General features: G+C 40.2%; 2 protein-coding genes across 6 annotated transcripts in view; one reads left to right on the top strand and one right to left on the bottom strand.

Annotated features, from left to right (window-relative positions):
* Tpr (translocated promoter region, nuclear basket protein) overlaps nt 1–594 on the top strand; it is a 56,533-nt gene extending 55,939 nt beyond the window's left edge. Inside the window, exon 52 of the mRNA XM_005073474.4 lies at nt 394–594. Within this exon, the coding sequence (XP_005073531.1) occupies nt 394–449 (56 nt within the window). The 3' untranslated portion in view covers nt 450–594. The remainder of the gene's footprint in view (nt 1–393) is intronic.
* Prg4 (proteoglycan 4) lies at nt 549–16,579 on the bottom strand. Of its 5 annotated transcripts, XM_040738629.1 has the most exons (13): nt 16,464–16,579; nt 15,822–15,924; nt 12,778–12,900; nt 11,358–11,477; nt 8,958–9,101; nt 8,325–8,444; nt 4,865–6,979; nt 4,213–4,290; nt 2,790–2,926; nt 2,401–2,557; nt 1,853–2,053; nt 1,403–1,528; nt 549–743 (listed from the first exon to the last, which is right to left on the bottom strand). In XM_040738629.1, exons 2-13 carry the CDS (start codon nt 15,895–15,897, stop codon nt 646–648), a joined length of 3,495 nt encoding a protein of 1,164 aa, XP_040594563.1. In that variant the 5' UTR covers nt 15,898–15,924; nt 16,464–16,579; the 3' UTR covers nt 549–645. The 5 variants fall into 5 exon arrangements, with proteins under 5 accessions (XP_040594563.1, XP_040594564.1, XP_040594565.1 ...); XM_040738630.1 differs by lacking the exon at nt 8,325–8,444 and having other exon boundaries at nt 16,464–16,578; XM_040738631.1 differs by lacking the exon at nt 12,778–12,900 and having other exon boundaries at nt 16,464–16,578.
* Between the last annotated feature and the right edge of the window lie 326 nt (nt 16,580–16,905).

Raw genomic sequence — 16,905 nt, 5'->3', positions numbered from 1 at the left:
CACAAAGCTTCTTTTAGGCTGTTTGTCACAGTTACAAAATGAATGTGATTTTACATACAATTAATATCTTGTAACTGGATCCAAAGAAAGCTTGAGAAAATATTATAAAGTGTTAGCATGCTGTGTATTCATTGTACTAGCTCTGCCAGTATTCTTTTGATGTCAAGTACTTTTTTTTGCATGGAAAGTTTTGTGGCTGTTGTAGCTAGTGAAGAAATACAAGATTTTACTATTTCCATGTTTCTACTATAACTCTTTAAACTATATTTACATCATAAAACTAATGGCCCATTTATAATAACTTAATCAACATAGGGAATATCTTAATATCTATAATATCTTAGAAATTTCTACAGAATATAAATGATTGCCTTTTATTATTTCTTGCTGCAGGTGTAAGCCATGCAATGGGAGGAAGAGGAGGAATAAATAGAGGAAATATTAATTAAGTGGTCCGTAAACTATAACACCTGTGAATAAGATTGGCAAATCTGTTTTAATATAATGATTGTCAAGTTGAGAAGTGTTTTGTATTTAAATAGGTATGCTCATTTCAACATTCTTTATTAATAAAATGTATTTCAATGTCAAAAATTATCAGTGTTTTCTTCATTTCATTTTGATGACTTTTCATTGCTCATCAATCTATGGACAGTTGTACCAGATTTTGGAGAGAGTCTGCCCAGAACGAGTAGTAACTGCTCTTGCTGTTCTAGTTGGCACATCGATGTTATAGTACTGATCTAAATGAGAAAAAGAAGTCATCTTTTTAATGAAAAAGCAAGTAAAGCACTTGTTTGTGTCGGTTATCATATTCAAATTCAGTGTCACTTCAGTACCAAAAGCAATTTCCTTAACTTCCTGACAGAAAATAATTTGTGTGATGGCATGGTCTTTCTGTATCCTTCAAGTAATATTAGGTTGAACTCTCCTTTTTGAAATAAGTATCTTAAGAATTAAGTTAATTAATCTAAAAGATTATTTGTTTGCCTTTTATCATTCTTATACTATACTTCTTAGGCATCATATTGTAGAATCATGGGAAGAATAAATAACTTTTCTTTCCAAGTAATATACTTCATTTAATAAACTGGATACCGTGAATGTCGTGTACACCTCGTAGCCTGTGTTGATACGTGGGCTCTTGAGTGGTGCTCATGATAGAAACAAGGTACTGTTTTTCTGTGCCAGTTTTCTCCTAATCTAGCAGTGCTGTAGAACTGAACTGCACTCTCTTCAGTTAAATGAGGTTAGCACAGCAGTCTCTGCCTTCGCATTGCATAAGCACTGATGTTTAGTCTCTTATGTACAGTCATTATTATTGTATGCTGTTTCCACTTAAATGTTTGTTTCCACAGTGATATCAACTTGGGAAGCTCACAAAACTGTTCATTTTACTTACCTTTAGAAAAGGCATAGTAATCGTAGCCGTCAGGTTTTCTAATGTTAGGCAGTGTTATTACTGAGGTAACAACATTTGGAAACCCTCTCCACATTGTGCTCACTTTGACTTCATTATGGAGGAAACCTGCAGGCAGAATTTGTAATAAAGGTTTGAACCAGTTTGCAGTCTTAGAGCTACACAAGCTCAGGGTACAAGTTGGTTCTCTGCTATGACAGCTCACTTTTAGGACTGTCTTGAGGGCTACAGATTTGTGTACAGTGCTTGTCATTTTTTTATAATTAACAAACTGGAATACACTACTTTCTTTACCCACAAAGAATTATCTCTGGTTATTACTACTCAGTAAGGCAAATGGATTTGTTTTACATCAGTAAGTTCAAATTGTTAGTGCTTTTTGACCAATAATCTCCTTCATGATGAGAATTCTCGATACAGTGAAAGCATTACCTTTGTCTTGATAAGCGACTCTCATGGGCGGTGAGTAATGGATTCTGAAGGTGTGTGTCTGGAAAGGGACGACAGCACGCTCAAAGCGGCGCCTCCTGACCTGCGCTGCATCCCCATACACTGAGTAGTTTATGGCAGGCCTCCGTCCAGTGCACTTCCTCATGGGCTCGTGTTTATAAGTGTACTGCTGAATGTTGCCACCTAATCACACAGCAAACAAAAACTCAAGTTGATCCACACAGAAAGGAATGGGTTAGGGTTGCCTTTACATTTTTGGTTTTCATATACACACTACACATACATATAGATAAAATTTTAATAATGGCTATTCTTAGTTAAATAGCTAACTGAAAAAATATTCTTGAAATACAGTAATTACTAAGACCTGAACAATGTATTGAACAAATGAACCCAACAAATTGCCTAACACAACTTTTTTATCTTTTTATGATTCACATTGCCGGAGATATAAATAATTCCTATGTCCTGTAATATTTCTAGCAATAAAAAAAAGTCAGTGTCAATGTCGACAATTGTGGGATACATACCTCTCTTGAAAAAGTACACAGATTCAGGCCTGTCCTTGTACTTGGCTACTGAAAGAGCTGCCACTATCTTCCCTGTTAGTCCTCCAAAGCCTTTGACAATTTGTTTAGGATAGCCAGCGTCTTGTACATCATTGGTGAAACGCCAGTACTGAGAATCCTGATTGTTTAAAAGAGAAGGTAATGTTAAAAGTTTTTGTAGGCATGACTGTGGAATTCATTCTCAGATTTAAGTGTAGGGAGAGCACAATAACTTGGTAGACTTTGAATAAGCAGATGATAAATAATATCAAACTGTTACTTTTGAAGGAACAGTTCATTATTTCCAAATTGAAGGTTAAAATGATAGCAAAACATTTTGTTTTGTTTTTTCCAAGCAGTATTTGTGTTACCTTAAAGAAGAAAGTTTTCCCTTCACAGTTGCATCTAGTGAAAACAGTGTCAATAGGGGAAGGAATGCCCCAGACTTCTGTAATTCTGCGTGGTGGAGATGGTGGTCTGAATGGATTTAGCATCCAGAAATAATGACCTAAAAATTAAAGAGACATGTTAGTCTACAGTCTGAATGCTAAAATATGTCCCCACAGAAAACAGAAATGGAAAAGACTGTGGTGATTATATAAGGGAAAATGGATTCAATGTGTTAAATTCCTGGAAATAGAGCCAGGTCAAAACGAGAATTTGTGTATTTCTTTTTCTTTTTGCAGGGGTTGGGAGGTTTTCAAAACAGGGTTTCTCTGTGGTTTTGGAAGCTGGCCTGGAAGTCACTCTGTAGACCGGGCTGGCCTGGAACTCACAGAGATCCACCTGCCTCTGCCTCCCGAGTGATAGGATTAAAGGTGTGGCCACCACTGCCCGGCATGTGAATTTCTAAGATATTTCTTAAATCCAAAATTTAGCAATAGAGATATTTTAGTTCCTACATTTTTAGTTTTAAATTAGCTTTTGAGGGTTATTTTGAGACAATCTGTGTACACAGGACTGACCTTGAACTCACAGAGCTCCCACCTACCCCCAGCTCCCGAGTGCGGGAATTATGGGAATATGCTACTACGCCCACCTTGATTTTAATTTGCTTTGTTTGGGAGTGTGTGTGTGTGTGTGTGTGTGTGTGTGTGTGTGTGTGTGTGTGTGTGTGTGTGTGTGTGTGTGTGTGTGTGTAGGTCACAGAACAACTTGTGAGAGTTGACTTTCTCCTCCCATCATGTAGGTCTCAGAGATCAAGATCTCAGATTAGGCTTGACAGTGATGACTTCATCCATTGAGCCGTCTATGTCACCAGCTCATTTTCTTCTCTCTCAAAGTCTTTTTGCCTTTGTGACACATAGCTCTCTGGGTTTCAGTGTTTTTACTTTATAGAATTAGAGTTATAATTTAATGGCTACTAAAATCTCTTGAACATTACTACATATGATTTCTTTCTGTTCATATTTAATCTATGTTCTAGGAAGACTAAAATATCAGTCCATGGAAAATCTACTGATTTCTGTTATTCTCAAACAAAAAGTATGGCTTTTCTTACCTCACAATGGAGGCGTAATTTTCTAAGAAAAGTGGTCAGAGAGTGCAAATCTCTGTCATTTGATAGTTTGAAATTGACGCTTTGAAATCCTGTCACACAAACTTTCTGTAATAACAAGTCAAGTACTTTGTTGTATTTATGGGCCTAAATTAATCAATCCAATGTTCTCATTTAGTGTGGAATCATGAGCCAGCTTCCCTTTCAAAGGTAAAATTCAAATTAACGCCCTTGTAACTTTGTTCTCAGGAATGCCAATACAAAACATGAAGTGCATAAATATAGACATAGCTCACCTCGAAATGCAACTAATGTCCCATTGTGCAAAGTAGTCAGTCCATCCACTGGCTTACCATTGCATAAATTCATCTCATCTAAAACAAATCAAAAATTAATACAGAACAGAATGGGGAAAGCCGTTTGTTGTTTTCAAATCCTGAACAGGATTCTCTTTCCTGTTTACTTACTAAAATCTAGTAAGGTGAAAAGGAAATGGTAAGGTTCCATAATTCCTCTGACCTAATGTGATTCAGGAGTATTATATAAAAGTAATAATTAGGTGTAAGAGGCTGGGTTATCCTGACCTTCATGCATATGAGGTATTTTTAGACATTTGAGCTGTTTTCAGTCACTGCCCTTTGGGGTTAATTTAGAAAAGAAAACTTATTTTTCTTTGCGTACTTTCTAAAGGATAAAGTCCTAACTACATTGTTTTGACATTCTATACCTCATTTCTGCTTTCAACAGATATGTCTGGACTTTGCCAACACTAAATTTCTGATGCTAATTAGTTTTAATGTCCTGAAGACCAAGTATATTATGGTTATTCTTACTCTGCACACCTATAGGGAAGCTGTAATCAAACTTGCTAAGCTTCCAAGTTAGAGTTCCAGATCATGGATCTCTGTAGAGAGGTACTACTATGGGAGAGTAACTGATTCTTAGTACCTGAAAGCATGGTATTGATGTTAATGCCGTGGTTGAGTGCTCCAGCCAAGTGATCAGTGCCTGAAATAACAATGGGGGATAGCACAGGGGGCCTGGGGATCAGAGGCTTTCCTCCATCACCTCCATCCGAATCTTCATGATCTGGATTTACTGCAGCTGTTTCTGAGTTTGGAGTTTGGTTAGGGCTGGTGGTGGTTGGCAGTACGAGTTCTAAAGGTGTGGTATTCAATTCAGGAATTGCTGAAGTTGTCTTTAGAGGAGATGGTGTTGTTTTTGGTTTTCTCCCTTTTGTTGTCTTTGGCTTTTTGGTAGATGTGGGCTTCTTTGGTGCTTTGGGTGGCTTTTTGGTAGAGGCAGGCTTCTTGGGTGCTTTGGTTGGTTTCTGGGGTTTTAGAGTTGTCTTAGGATCATCAGAATCTTCTGAGGCAGGGGTTGTTCCTTCAGGTTTGTTTGGAGTCTCTTCAGTTGGAGCAGTTACTTTGGGTGCGGGAGTTGTTGCTTTCAGGGTAGAAATTTGGGGTGATCTGGTATCTTGAGATGCAGGGGTTACTTGTGTGGCGGCACTTGCTTCTGATTTAGTAGTCTCTTCTGGTACAATTGTTGTCTTCTTAGGGGCAACAGTTGTAGTTTGGGGCATGTCTTTTTCTGTTGTCTTCTCTTTAGCTGCTGTAGTCATTCCAGGTTCACTTACCTTGGGAGTCTTAGTTGGTGGCACAGTGGCTTCCTTGGGACTATTTTCAACGGGCTGTGGTGTGGGTACCTCGGGAAAGTCAGGAGTTACTTCAGCAGGGGTCTTGGGGGTGGTGACTTCAGGATCCTTAGGAGTCGTGGGAGCTGGTTCCTTGGGGGTGGTGGGGTCGGGTTCTTTAGGAGTCGTGGGAGCTAGTTTCTTAGGAGTGGTGACTTCAGACTCCTTAGGGGTCGTGGGAGCTGGTTCCTTGGGGGTGGTGACTTCAGGCTCCTTAGGGGTCGTGGGAGCTGGTTCCTTGGGAGTGGTGACTTCAGGCTCCTTAGGGGTCGTGGAAGCTGGTTCCTTGGGGGTAGTGGGTTTGGGCTCCTTAGGGGTTGTGGGAGCTGGTTCTTTGGGGGTGGTGGCTTCAGGTTCCTTAGGGTTTGCGGGAACTGGTTCTTTGGGGGTGGTAGCTTCAGGCTCCTTAGGGGTCATGGGAGCTGGTTCTTTGGGGGTGGTGGCTTCAGGACTCTTAGGGGTCGTGGGAGCTGGTTCTTTGGGGGTGGTGGCTTCAGGTTCCTTAGGGGTTGGGGGAACTGGTTCTTTGGGGGTGGTAGCTTCAGGCTCCTTAGGGGTCATGGGAGCTGGTTCTTTGGGGGTGGTGGGTTCCGGCTCCTTAGGGGTTGTGGGAGCTGGTTCTTTGGGAGTGGTGGCTTCAGGTTCCTTAGGAGTCTTGGGAGCTGGTTTCTTATGGGTGGTGGCTTCAGACTCCTTAGGGGTTGTGGGAGCTGGTTCTTTGGGAGTGGTGGCTTCAGGCTCCTTAGGAGTCTTGGGAGCTGGTTTCTTAGGGGTGGTGGCTTCAGGACTCTTAGGGGTTGTTGGAGCTGGTTCCTTGGGGGTGGTGGCTTCAGGCTCCTTAGGGGTTGTGGGAGCTGGTTTCGTGGGGGTGGTGACCTCAGGCTTTTTGGGAGTGGTAGGAGCAGGTTCCTTGGTTGTAGTTACAGGCTTCTTGGTGGTGGTAGGAGCTGGTTCCTTTGTAGTAGTGGGTACTGGCTTCTTGGTGGTAGTGGGAGCTGAGTTCTTGGAGGTGGTAGGTGAAGGAACATCAGATGTGGGTGCAACATCTTTATTCTCTGCACTACGTATCTCTTTAGCAGAAGTAGTTTTCTCTTTTTTACTGGCAGAAGTCTGTTTATTTGTTGCAGTAGTCTCCTTCGTTTCAACTGTTGTCTCTTTATTGGAAGCTGAAGATGCTTCTTTGGATGTCTCAGAATTAGGTGCAAGACTGGGTTTAACACTTGCTGGTTTTGCTGCTGTAGTCTTGGGACTGTTAGGAGTTAGGGTGGGCTTGGGTTCACCATTATCCAGTCCACTTCCAGCTTCATCTACATCTGGTGGTTCTGGATTAGATTCCTTTTTAGGAGTGTTTTTCTTGTTGTCTTTTACTAGAGAAGAAAGTAAAAGTTGTTATTTTTGGATACTTTTTCTCCCTTTAATAGTAATATAAATATCATAGCCCTATCATTGACTAGCTATATGTCTGTAGGCAAATTGTTAACCTTTAATGTGTCTGTTAATAGGTGGGAAAAGTTAAAATTTTCTATCTTTGGAGACTTTTTATTGAGTAAATTAGGTGAACAGATGAAAACTACAAATGAAACCCTAAATGTAAATACATGGAAGACGGCTTAAAGTCAGCAAAGTGATCAGTAGCTTGAATCCATGTCTGTGTTAATTACTTTACTCCTCACTTGGTCCACCATACCACCCACCCCCATTCCATACTGTTTAGTGTTGTCCCTCCTTCCTGGAAACTTGATTCCAAACTCTTGTAATTTCTTTGCGCTAAGTCCTACAAAAGCCTGTACAACTGACTGAGGATTTAGTTCCATACTTTCCAGAGGTTTCTGCTGAACCTAGTTGGTTATTGACTAACCCCTTTTCAACTGCACAGCTAAACTCTACAGTCCCAGAAGACATAGGCAATTAGGATGCTAGGGCAATAGGCTGTTCTTAAGATTCCTCATAGTAGCTACTCCTTAGGGGAGCTACTAACTCCCAAAAGCATTTCACAGATATGACATCTGTTTAGCGAACTTTATAGAACTTCCATTGTGAGCAGGATTATTTGAATGACTTGAAGTTTAGACTGTCTGGCTATGAGGCTAGAGAAGGTTATAGAGAAACTGTGGCCACCCAGGGAAATGTTCCTCAAATTTCCAGTACTTTCTAAAGAAAGAATATATTTTAGAATTTCAGGAAATACAAAGAACAGACCAAGTGGACTCTCTTCTCGAAAAATAATAGCTTATTCTTTAACTTGCAAAGAGAAGTGAGACATAATTTTTTAAAGGTTGGGAAAATTAAGATCTATATAACAGGAATATTAATTTTTCCTTTCCCTGGAGGTATAGGAGAATGTCAAGGACTAATTAATGTTGGGGAAATGCTGGGTTTTTGTTAAATAAAACCATAGAAAGGAAACCAAAAGCAGGGGACAGAGAGGAGCGGGAAGGACACTGTGATCAGCCAGACAAGAATTGCAACAGACTGCTTCCAGTCACTACTGCAGCATCTTCGGATCCCTTGCTGTAAAGGATGGCTTTGCTGCTTACCACTGAGTCTCTGTAAGGTGTCTTCATGTGGTACTTTCTAAACTGAGTGTTTCCATAGCTACATAATCCCCAAATATCGAGATCTCAAGCCGTTCTATCAACACACATTACTTTTTGAAAGATTATTGCTTAATATGGCATTGATAGAGTCTTTGATCTTTATCAATGCTCAAACCTTTTGGGTTCTTCTGTAATTCTCTATTAGCTGAATTTTTGGAAGACTTGATTTTCCGAATAGTTGAAGAGGAAGAGGAAGAGGAGGAGGAGGACTCTTGGTTTTCAGAAACAGAGTGTTCTATAAATCAAATAAAAAGTTTGATCACACCAACTGTGACTTAAAATAAAACAAAGTAAAAGAACCGCCAGTCCATACACAAATGCTGACAACTGGTCTTCGAGAGTTGTAGTCTGCTGTCATCTTATGGGTAATGCAACACAGTCACTTTGTAAAGCTGTCAATCAAAAGCAAGGCACCTGAACTGAGCAAATATACTAACAATATAACTTTCTACTGATTTCCCCATGCCTGCTAAAAGTTATGCAATCTAATTATGTTAAAGAAAAGAATTGTTTTCATTTTTTTACAGTGCCTCATTTGATAAAGACCACCCATGCTGGGTTTGTTAAATAAGGGCTATAAATATCCAAGGGTTTATATTTTGGCTTAAACTTTAAATCAAGTAAATAAAAATATGATGAGCCCTTCATGACTCAAAAGATTACCCTCTGAGGATATTCACATGAATAGTCCACCTACAGGTTATTTCAGTTCAGAAATCTCCTGTAGTGATGGCTGTCATCTTCCTACCTTCTGTTATTTCCTCTGATTCTACAACTTTCTTAGTCTTCTTTTTTGGTGATTTGGGGGAGCGTTTGGTGGTTGATTTGATGATGTGAGATGCTCCTGGAGACGGAGGTGCAGTCTTTGGAGGTGGTGATGTGGGATTATGCACTGAGGCCAAGCAAGACAGGTTGGTTAACATCCAGTTTAGATTCATCAGCAGTGCTAACTGAAAAGCATGGACTCATGTGGCTTCGAGAGGAGACGTTGCTAGATGTCCATATGGGATGGCTGTAGCCCAACACAAATAAACCCAATAATTCTGGGGACACATTGCTATAAAATAGTGATTCTCAAGCTATGGGAAATTGTGGTGGAATGCAGTGTCGGGGATCAATGCTCTCAATGCTAGTCATGTGCTTCCTAATGTCTGTCTTTTGGAATATATAGGCCAACTATTGGACATTTTCCCATCTGTAAAGTGAGGTGTGTATGCAGCATTTCTGAAGAGGAATGCCCACCTAAAACAAGTTGTAATTCTATGAGTTTCATCTATCTTGTCATCATCCTGCAATTACAAAAATAATATTCCGTATGGATAATGGGAAAAATCATGCCCTAGTCAACTCTAATATATTTTCCTGTTTTCATGTGCATTTAAGTCAAATGATACCAGTGTGCCTTGACTTTTATTATAAAAGTTGCACAGGTATATTCTGAAGATTTCACACCTCTACATTATGATTTTCCACAAATGAATTGCCCTTCCCAAGTTAACACACACTAGTGGTTTGGTGTGTGTCTCCTTTGCCTTTTATTCCCTCCTCCCCCTCCTTAATGTCTAAAAGAGGGAACACGGGGAATCCCTGGGAATCAGAAGAAAGGAGAAGGACTTGAAAGAGAAGAAAACAGCAGTGGAGATAGGGAAGACAAGAGTTACATACACCCACTACTCCAACATCTCTTCAGAACTCCTGGTTTCCAGGAGCCGGGCACTGTACCTCACCCTCTTTCTCCTCCCCCTTAACAAAATGCCATGTTGAGTAATAGTTCTGCCGGGTACTAGTTACTGATTGTGGCCAAAACAGATAACCTTTCCGGCTTCTCTACCCATGTCGGGACTGACACGGAGGAGTTGATACGACTCCTGTCAGTTCTCAAACTGCTGCAATTTTTAGATGAATCCCAATAACCAGTGTCTATAGCAACCCTGAAACAACTTGGTGGTTTCCGTAGTTTTTAACGAAGTCCTGAAGCTCTGGATAGTTCTTCCATTTTCAGCTAGGAGCCTGACTGTCTTCCTGAATTCTGTGAATGGAGTTGTCTTGCATTGCCTCCATTCTTTCTACTGCCTGCCTACACCTTATGTATACTTCAAAGCACAGAGCACTAAGTGTATTTAAAATGTTCTGTCTCGTCTTCACTCAGTCTTCTCCCTATCTATCCTCTGCCAAAATAACTGCTTGGAGGATTGGGGAGGTAGGGTGTTGCTTTGTTTGGTTTCCTTTGGTTTTTGCTTGTCTCTTAGCCAAAATAATTATCTAGGTATTGAGTAAATATATATATCTCCATCACAGTGCCCTCTGAAAGCTGCAGGAGTGTCCAGCTCTGGGGTTTTGAAATAAGGGTGTTGTCTCCAGCACTTTTAGAACACTTCCTGTAAAAATATTAATAGTTAAGAAACAGCCGTCGGCTCTGCTGATTGAGTTTCCAGCATTCTAAACAGAGAAGAGGCACACCCTAAGAAAAACACGATCAAATTATTCAAGTAATGTTTATCTCTATTTTACCTCCACAGATATTCACATTTTGACAAAGAATGATTAAGAACAAATATTGGAGAAGAAAGTATTGTTGTTTTGTCTTGTAAAAGGATCAGGGATGGGCTGTTGCTATACTGTGAGAGTATTCTTTCGGGTTTAATGGTCCAAGATGGTTTTTAAGTGAGGCTGTCCCTTTTTATTAACTTTGTCCTGTACCAGCTTTGTGTAGAGACTGCTAAGGGGACTGTAGGGATGGGAAGGAACAAATAATTAATTGAGGTACCACTCCTTAGCAGATTTGCCTGTAGATTCAGTAATTTATACAAAGAAGCTGCAAGTGTTCTACCTTTAAACAAATACTCAATACGTGGGCAACTGACTTTGTGGTGGGGTGCCACTAGGTGGGGACAAGTTATAAACTGTAAAAGAAACACCTTGGAAAATAAAAGTGTGTATTCTCAGCCCATGTCCCCGATGCGGGAGAACCAGAGGTCCTTGTGAGGCTCCTGTTGGAAGTGCTTTCCTTTGTCTTTGTGAAGCAAAGTTATTATGAAGCTGCTTCTCCGTTAGTAAAACAAGACCTTAGATGCGTGTTAGACATCACTCAAGCCAAGGTGTGCACAGGTCTGTACTGAGCAGCACTGACTGGCGCCTTGGTTCTTACCTTCTTCACAGAAACTGTCATAATCAGCACAGCACTTGCCAAACTCTTTACACTGGGAATCACAGTCGCACTCCCTTCCTCGTGCAAAGGACTCGAAGCAGCGGCCTTTGCAGGAGAGCTCTGCCCAGAGCAAAACAGGTAAAGTGGATGGTTAGTCACAAAGCAGAGCTTACATATCTTGTAGCATTTCTCATCTGACAGATGACTAGAGTCCCAAGGGTGCACCTCTCAGTCTCATATTTGGAATTTGGAGGACACACATCATCCAGTATTAAAAAATTAAATTTAAAAGGATGATGTCCAAACAGAACCTAAGTCAGGGAAGAAATCGGATGAGTTGGGCCATCATTCTTTGCCTTGTAAAATATCAAGAGACACCCTGATGCTGCCTGAGTCCTGTACATGTGTAGACACAAGAGAAAACTTAGAACTATCTATATAGCAAACCTCCCTTCATACAAGGTCCTTCATCCAACCCTCACGCCTCTGACAGCATTTCTTTGTAATAAATTGTAGTCATTGAATCTCCCTGTCTTATAACAATATATTCCAAGAAACTAGTTGAGCAGGCCATTGTCCAGGCCAAAAACAATCACTTACAATACAGACATTCCTAAGAGGACAAACTGGATAGAGAATGAGCTCAAAGGCTTCATTTAATGCCATGGTGTAGACTATTAATGACACAAGGCCTGCTTGTTCCAGAAAGAAACCTCGACAGGAGATACGATGACTGCTTGAAATACTTTACCCAACACACAAACTTTCAGCGCTGTTGTTACCACTGCTTGGGTGTAATGCAAATATGACTTTTACAGATTTTTATGGTTTTCATAAACTGAATATTAAACTGGTCTGCATCTATTCCAAGAAATGGCCCAGATAGTGTTCAATTGAAATACCACTCATAATTCAGAACTTCAGGCCTTTGAAATTCAAGACTCAACCTGCTATTTGTTTGATCTTTAAGATATCCTCTTCAGGTAATTCAGAAACACATTTAATACCCAAAATTCAATAGCATATGTAAGTATTCTATGCCTATTGATCCTTTTGATGAAACTATCTGAAAGGTTCGATATCTAAGCAATCAAAACTCAACTGTTAGTGATGCCTTCCTTTTTGCTGGATGCCGGCCACGTCACATTATTAACCCTCTACTTAAGACATTTTACACCCAAGCAGTGGGTACATATGCGCACGTGACAAGGGCCAAGGCTTCTGTCCACGACCCGGGAAATCAGAAGCTTTGAAACAATTCTCAGGTGCGGTGCACATCAACGTTTATGCAAGTGAAGGAAAAGGCATTTAAACAGAGGAGGGGGCAAGGAGGAGGAACAGAGCTGCACAGGGCGCCAAAGCAGACTCAGGACAGCAGAGCAGTGGGCTTGACAGACGATGCCCAGCTCTCGTAACGTACCTGTAGTGCAGACTCTCTTGAAATCAGGACAGCACTCCATGTAGTGTTGACAGTTATAATCACAGTTGCAGGTGGCACCTCTAGAATACCCTTCCCCACATCTCCCTGCACAGCTTGATAAATCTAAAATTATACAACACTCTAGGGTAAACATGGCCAAAACACTTAGCAAAGGGGCGGGGGGGGGGACCTAATAAGGAGGACAAAGCCACCGGAGAGGGAGTAGTGCGCAGCGATGAACCTAGCTGGTGTTTGGTTATGTCTTTATGTGGCCTTAGTCATGGCATTTTATTCTTCACTAGATTGGGATGGTAAATACACCTTTGAAAGTCGGGCTAAGTAACGCTGGCTTGAGGAGTGGTAATCGTAGGGGAAAGGTGGCCACGCCAGCTGCAGATGGCTGCTCTTGTGATTACAAGTGGCCGTTTTTTGAGCAGCCCTATGCCAGGCACTGAGTCATACATTCTCTCCAAAGTTTAGGAAAATGTCTCTAAGAAAGTATTAGTAACCCTATCTAAGTCATAGGCCAGGTGGTGGTAGCTCACGTGCCTTTAATTCTAGCACTTGGGAGCCAAAGAAAGGCAGATCTCTATGAGTTCAAGGCCATGCTGGTCTAGAGAGAGAGTTCCAGGACAGCTAAGGCTACACAGAAATCCTGTCTCAAAAAAAAAAAAGAAAAATTTTAATAACTTTCCCAATGACACACAACTAGTTACTGTATGTAAATGTGTATATATACATATATATATGTGTATAATTGATCAACTAATATATATTCATTATTTGCACAATCCCTTTACTCTTATAAATGCCCTAATTTAGGATAATCAATTGTATAATCATCTTAAACAAATAGCCCATTTCAAATTCAAACTCGCATGTCTGAATTTGAAGCATGAGCCTTCTCCACTAACTGCATTGCCTCTCACCCTCAGAGCTGAACTTAGTTAGACAAGCGCGTACTTTTCTGGGTGCTGTCTGTTAGAAGGAATACGAGAGAACTCTTGAAATCGGATCGGGTCTGGGTGTGGATATAAAGGTCATGAACTGAGTGTTTGGGGACAAGCAAACAATAATGATGGGGCAGAATAACTAGCTTCACATATTTCTAAACACCATTTGGCAGATAACACTGCAAGATCCTCCCCAAGAGATAATAGTATGAATATAACAATGAAATCCCCTTCTGGAATATTCTAATCTGTAGGGAAATAGCAAAATACACTGAAAAAAATCTCAAGAGAATCCAGGAAAGTTTGTTTTAACACACATATAAACAATAAAGAGTAGGATAACTTTTAGAATGGTTGCTTACATACATATGTGCACAGTACATACAAAAATGCATATATAGTGTATGTATATAAATACATATATATATATAAAGGGAAAGGAATGAGAAGAGGTTGAGAGGGCAAGAAAAGCAGACAAAACAACATCAAAATATTATTCATTTACACTTAGCAGATTTCTAGAACAAATCCAATTATTTTTATAGATGGTCTAGTACATGCATGTGTGTGTGCACATGTGGAGGACAGAGGTTGATGCCAGGTGTCCTCTATCACTTTCTGCCTTATTTTCTTGGCTAGCATGTCTCATTGAGCCTGGAGATGGCCACTGAGTCTGCTTGGCCATGAGCTCCAGGGTCAGCCTGTCTTGGCTCCTGGAGCTAAGGTTGCAGGCATGTACTGCTGCATCTAGCTTTTCATACAGGTGCTAGGGGCCTGTAAGCACGTTCTCGTGCTGTGCATCTGACAGTTTACCAGCAAGCCATCATCTCCCAGTCCCACTAATTATAAGTTTATTTATTTAAAAAAGGACTTTCAATAGATAAGCTTTGTTTCAGAAAGAAAGGGGACACCCAGTATTGCGAGTCTTAACGCTGAATGAGAAAACAGAAGGGTCTGAGACAGGGCGTGTGGCCATCATTCCTCACTCAGCATTTACATTTTGTTTCTGGGTTTCTCCACCCTGTCTTATCTGGGTGATTCTGAAACCATGCCCGAGCAAGCAGTGATCTCTCATGTTCAGGTTCAACAAGAATTTTAGACATTTTACCAGAAATGGCTATTTTAAAAATAAAACTTCACTGTAATAATTATGGATATTGATTTTTCTTCTCTCACGCTGTGTATATTAAAGGGAAAAGCTAAAGTAACATATTGTTATGACTAAACAACTTAAATCTTAAGCTGTGTGCGTTCTACCATGGCTGTGCTGAGTATACACCAAGGATGGAGGAACATGCTGTTCACATAGGACTGACTCTGAACGGCTGAACTCTGCAATACTCTAAGAAATGGCAGTCAGATCTGTACAAGCCCATAATGGGGTGATAGTCCCTGCAAGGAAGAGAGAGTACTCAAGGCTAATAAAATTCTATTTGAAACACTATAAATGTGCATTATATTATGCTAAGAATGTTAACATGATGGATAATAAAGTAAGTTATGGTGGGTGTTGGTGGCGCACGTCTTTAATCCCAGCACTCGGGAGGCAGAGGCAGGTGGATCTCTGTGAGTTCGAGACCAGCCTGGTCTACAGAGCGAGTTCCCGGACAAGCTCCAAAACAATACAGAGAAACCCTGTCTCAAAAAACCAAAGAAATAAAAAATAAAATAAAGTAAGTTATTTATAATGATTCAGTTGATGTAAAGATTTGGTTAAATTTGTCAATATACTATCAACTGTTATTTGAATACACATTTTTCATTTCTTTTGGTGGTGTTATGTAGTTGCAGCATACTTATGTAAATGTCTGTAATTTTTTTAATTTGGGGAAAAAAACTGAATGAACACAGTAGGGACATTATTTCCTATCAAAACTCCGAACTCCTTCGAAGATCTCACAGTGCCAGAGGGAAAGGCTAGAATTCCAAAACACACAAATGTACTGCATGTGTTTCAACTTTAAGGTTGCAAATTGTTAAATTCAAGCAAATATATATGTCTCCGAATATAGTTTCTTGTTGTTGTCATAAAACCCAGCCGGGTGTTTAACAACAGTGGTTGGATGGAAGCATTTTTGATGGTGAAGTTACCTTGAGATGAAACTTGTTGAATCAAGAGAGCAGGGAGCAGCAGTGGCAAGCAGATGGGAAGTATTTTCCACCCCATGGTTATACTCGGATGCGACACCCTTGCCTGAAATAAAAATGAAAGCGTCAGAAACCTGCTCTTTAGTGTCACACTACATAATGTGTGTGACATGCACAGCATTCAGGAACTTTCCAAACATAAGTCAGTAATAAACCACTCCATCCTTAAAAACAAAATGTATGAACAATTAGCTTGAATTCCTGAGAAAGCAGTTGGTTGTCCTGTTTAATATGATACAGAACAAACTACCTCAATTGAATTACCAACCACTATAAGACCCCAGAATAATAGCAGAAAATAGGGCTATTTTAAAATTCTGTGGGAGGAATAGTCCGTACTTACAGTGCAAGGCTTAGATCATGTCCTGGAGATAGAATAACCTGCTTCAATAAAACTGAGATTAGCAAGAGCAATGGAGCAGTTCTTCCAACTTTCCCTTAACTCAATATAAATTCATAGGCTTCCAACGGGTGTCTCACACAATTATGATTCTTTTCAAAACCTTCCAACCACTGTCCTTTTTCAAACACATTTAATGAAGACACACTTAATGCTACAAAAAGCATGTTAACCTCGACACTTACCTGTGAAAGGAGAGATGAATTTCTCCAGTGTTGCTGGAAGTCTTATATACCAGTGCAAATGGATTGGGATGACCCAATGAGTCCAAAGGTTAGGCAAAATCAACAGTGACAAGCTATGAAATCAAGCTTCCCTCATTTTCTGGCCAAGGGCCCAGACGACTAGACTTAGGCAACATCTGGAAAACACTCCCATTAAGAAAAATGACTACTACAAAATAAAGTTAGATTTATTGGCCAAAACACATTTCTAATTTCTAAGTGAGTGAACAAATTGTTCAGAGATGGTAAATCACCCTGGCAGCCTTTGACTAGAGTGCAAAGCAGCAACTCAAAAACGCCCAAGTTGGTACCATTGCTCCCTTTCTTGCCAGCTAAATCCAGTAAAGGTGCTTTGGATACATCTCTAATGTAAGCTTGGGATGAAAAGATTATGATCTTATAC

This window comes from Mesocricetus auratus, unplaced genomic scaffold (assembly GCF_017639785.1).
Source record: "Mesocricetus auratus isolate SY011 unplaced genomic scaffold, BCM_Maur_2.0 Super-Scaffold_100676, whole genome shotgun sequence".
Lineage (NCBI taxonomy): Eukaryota > Metazoa > Chordata > Mammalia > Rodentia > Cricetidae > Mesocricetus > Mesocricetus auratus.
Note: the sequence above shows the minus strand (reverse complement) of the source record. Positions and strands in the feature narration are given on the sequence as shown.

Coding starts and splice junctions, on each gene's coding strand:
- Prg4 (XM_040738629.1), bottom strand. CDS start 15,897: ATGGGGTGGAAAATACTTCCCATCTGCTTGCCACTGCTGCTCCCTGCT. Junction 12,901..15,821: donor TCAACAAGTTTCATCTCAAG/GTAACTTCACCA, acceptor GTATAATTTTAG/ATTTATCAAGCTGTGCAGGG. Junction 8,445..8,957: donor ATCAGAGGAAATAACAGAAG/GTAGGAAGATGA, acceptor TTTGATTTATAG/AACACTCTGTTTCTGAAAAC.